At 42.5% G+C, this 3757-nt stretch overlaps 1 protein-coding gene across 2 annotated transcripts in view; it reads left to right on the forward strand.

Annotated features, from left to right (window-relative positions):
* LOC111875284 overlaps positions 1–3757 on the forward strand; it is a 92248-nt gene that overhangs the window by 42377 nt on the left and 46114 nt on the right. For both annotated transcript variants that reach the window (XM_033755763.1, XM_023871394.2), the window contains exon 2: positions 1433–1504. In XM_033755763.1, the coding sequence (XP_033611654.1) occupies positions 1435–1504 (70 nt within the window). In that variant the 5' untranslated portion in view covers positions 1433–1434. The remainder of the gene's footprint in view (positions 1–1432; positions 1505–3757) is intronic.

Here is a 3757-nt window from a genome sequence, read left to right on the forward strand (position 1 = left end):
TTCGCCAGATTTGGCTCCAGCAGATTTCTGGTTGTTCCCAGGAGTTAATTTGGCGATGAAAGGAGACCGTCATGACACCATCCAGGACATCCAAAGGAAATGTACCGCAGTTTTAAATGCCATTCCACAAAAGGAGTACAGTGACTGTTTTCGAAAACTTTTCAATCGATTCCAGCTATGTATTGATTCAGAAGGAGACTATTTTGAATAAAAGGAGTGAAATTGTGAAAATAATTTACGTCTTATATTATTAATGAACACAGTCCTAACAGAACTTGGACACTGACTGAGCTATTCTGACTGAAATCAGTACATGCCATCGTTAAGGAACTTCAATAAATACAGGCATCCGGATGGAACATATCCAAAATAAAAAAATGTATATCTCGGAAACTAATTGTCATACACGTATCCGATTTATGTCATCAGAATGGAAAAGTCTCAAAGTTCTGTTTCTCATGCTCGGCTTATGCGCAAGCGCCGCCACATTTCTGCCACCGTGTTAGGAATCACCTGGACAGAGAGATGGCTAGGAGCTGGATCGACAGAGATGAACCAATTGCTTGGCTTCCTAGGTCGCCAGATATAACCCCGGTGGAGTTTCTCTTGTGGGGTTATGTGAAGAACATTGTCAACCAGGTTAAGATCAACGAGCTTCAACACCTGAAAGCCTGCATAAGGGACGCTGTGGCCACGGTAACACCAAACATGCTTCAAGCAACGTGGAACGAGGTCGAATATCGCCTGGATATTTGTCGTGCCACCAGGGCAGCCCACGTTTAAATTTATTGAGAAAGTTTTATACTCATAAAATCTTTGATAGTTTCCCTTTGTAACCAATTAATGCGTATAATAAATACTTTCTGAGGTATAATGATTTTATTTTGGATACCTTCATCCGGACAGCCTATATGAGTTAGTAGTGTAGTCCTGCAGTTTCAGTCCTGACAAACACAAGCCTGATATGGTCGTCGTCCCCTTAAAAGGAACTTGCTTCATGTCTCACAGAGAACTTTCCTTCTGAAGGCAGAGACAGCTGCTAAGTATAGTTCTCAGAGATGAAGTAAAATAGAATACTCTGAGATTGTGATCCTCTGAGTTATGACACTGTTTAGCTCGTATGTGTTTTTACAAATATTTGGGAAGAATCTGCAGCCTCCTTTTCCAGGTTCCTCCGAAACGGCGGAAACCACTACGTCTTAATCCTGTACACCACAGTCTGTCGTCATGATAGTCTAAAATCTCTTACAGTTTGAGAAGAACCGCAATAACTGGATCCGGGCTTTATCATGCATTGAAGTCTCCCACACATGTTTCTCGCGTCACTGGTGCGATTTTGATGAGTCAGCCCCCCTTACTGAAATTGAGGTCAAGTTTCTTCTCATATCTGCTCTGTGCACGGTCAGTCACCTTGTATTAACGTTTCTTACAGGGATGTGGGTTCTGCAGGCGCTGTCGCTCAGTCTGCTGTCCATGTGGGCTAGCGCCTCATCCGGACTCCCAGGTGAGTCTTAACTTTTCAACAACTACAAGCATATTCCTCTGTGGATATGACAGTAAGAAGGTTTGTTCACGTGTGTGTTACTCTCAAACTACGTATAAATTTGCAAAATTATACAGTTCTCCCTGTGCTTAACAAATTAAACATGAAGATATATGAGGGTTGGATGTATAGAACCAAGTTTTCTTTACCTCACCACAAATTGTAGGTGAATGGTCAGCTTCACGCCCAGGACGCGTTTTCCCCGGGCAGAGAGCTCACTGTACAAATTGGACAGGAAGCTGGGTGAGCCCCAGAACCTATTGGATGACATAGACATGAGAAAAATCCTGCCCCTGCCGAGACTCGAACTCGGACCACTTGGCGGTCCAGTCCGTAGCCAGTCGCGCTACCCCAGTTCACAGAGAAAAGCAATCTTGAATGAGAGATTTGAATTTCTGTCAGCAGTGAGTTATGATATCTTGTAGGCTCGAGATAGAAGCGTATTGTTTCCACCGTCAATATCGGAGTGTCAGCCAGACAAGCAAGAGAGACTCAGTTGCAGCAGGTACTTCGTAATTCGTATATAAAGTATGTAAAATAGGTCACTCCATAATCTGTTGCAGAAGCCTTCATTCACAGATGCCCTTTGTGTATACTGCATAAATGTTGTTCAGTATATTAAAGAGACAAAGTATGTGTGGTACCCTTACCTGGGCGCTGTATGAGTCTGGGTACACACGTACTGAGCTACGGTGTAACAAAAGTGGTGCATTATCAGACCAACCATCCCCTCTTCTCGTCGAAGACGAGACCCCATTTCTTAACATATAAACGGTCTCTGAACGAATGAAATTTGGTCATAGGTACAGATGGGGTCCGAAACCAAGAAAGACTGTGCTGGCGAAGACCAGCAGCAGTTTACTTCACCTGGAACTAGCAGTATTATGTCAATTTTGATAATTAATTAAACTCCCTGTTATTTAATATTTTCCATGCCTTTGTTACTTCATCTCACCAGGCCCCAAATAATTTATTCAGCACTATTTTCCCAAGTAACTCGATGTATGCTTTCCCTTAAGACGCCAGTTTTAAATACATTCGAAACAGACCACTCACCTCCAACTAGTGTCGAGGTCAGGAATACTTGGATCCATATATCGCATACGTCATGGCGTAGTGCTTAGTTAGTTAAGAACAGGGACAACTGCACTAGTTCTCTGTACATGTATAGTACTAACTGACAACAGGATAGCTCAGTCAGTATAGCGAATAGACAACATATTAAATGACCGACGAATCAATGTTCGATTCAAGGCAGAGGTAAGGAATTGAATTACCTACAGAGTGTCCATACGGGCACTGAAGGTCATACAGCCTCCTATGCAATAGATACTGCAGACTTCCTACCTGGGAGTAAGTCGGCCATGGAGTGATGCTGGCCGCCCAACCTACATTCAGTGTAGGGGTTCAGGAACTGTGAAGTTATATCTCCACTTTCCCGCTAACTTTATATCATGGTGCTTAACTAAGGACAGACAGGACTTTGCCTTTTACATAATAATAACTGCTGTATACGAGGGGGTACCCAAAAGAAACCGAACTTATTTTTTTAAACTTATTTATTCAAATTTTAAGCACAAACCTTCAATCCCCTTCAAAGTACTCTCCACTTACACTAATACACTTGTCTAGTCTTTTATTCCATTTTTCAAAACATTGTCTAAATTCATCTTTTGAGATGCTTGACAGCGCCTCCGTCGTTTTTTCCTTTCATGTCTCTTTTCATTCGAGGAAAAAAAAAAAAGTCGCACGGGGCAAGGTCGGGTGAGTATGGAGGGTGAGGAACAGGGGTCATACCATTTTTGGTCAAGAATTGTCGTACAGACAGGGCTGTGTGAGCAGGGGCATTGTCATGATGGAAAAACCAGTCACTCGACAGCTCCACAATTTCTTCAATGGTCCGTCGTCGATCTTCCTTGATGATTTCACGAATTTTTTCAACATTTTCATGTGTTTGGGCTGTGGAAGGACGACCAGAACAAGGTTTGTCATCAATTGACATTTCATCATTTTTGAAACGGGAAAACCACTCAAATACTGGAGTTTTCCCATAGCATCGTCCTTGTACGCCGTTTTTAACATTTCAAGAGTTTTTGTTCCACTTTTCCCGAGCAAAAAGCAGAATTTCACCGCCGCACGCTGTTCACGAAAATCAGCCATTGCAAAAACGACGATCTCACAAAACAGTTGTCACTATAAACTCTGCCGAAACTA

The sequence above is a fragment of the Cryptotermes secundus genome, unplaced genomic scaffold (genome assembly GCF_002891405.2).
Source record: "Cryptotermes secundus unplaced genomic scaffold, Csec_1.0 scaffold1364, whole genome shotgun sequence".
Lineage (NCBI taxonomy): Eukaryota > Metazoa > Arthropoda > Insecta > Blattodea > Kalotermitidae > Cryptotermes > Cryptotermes secundus.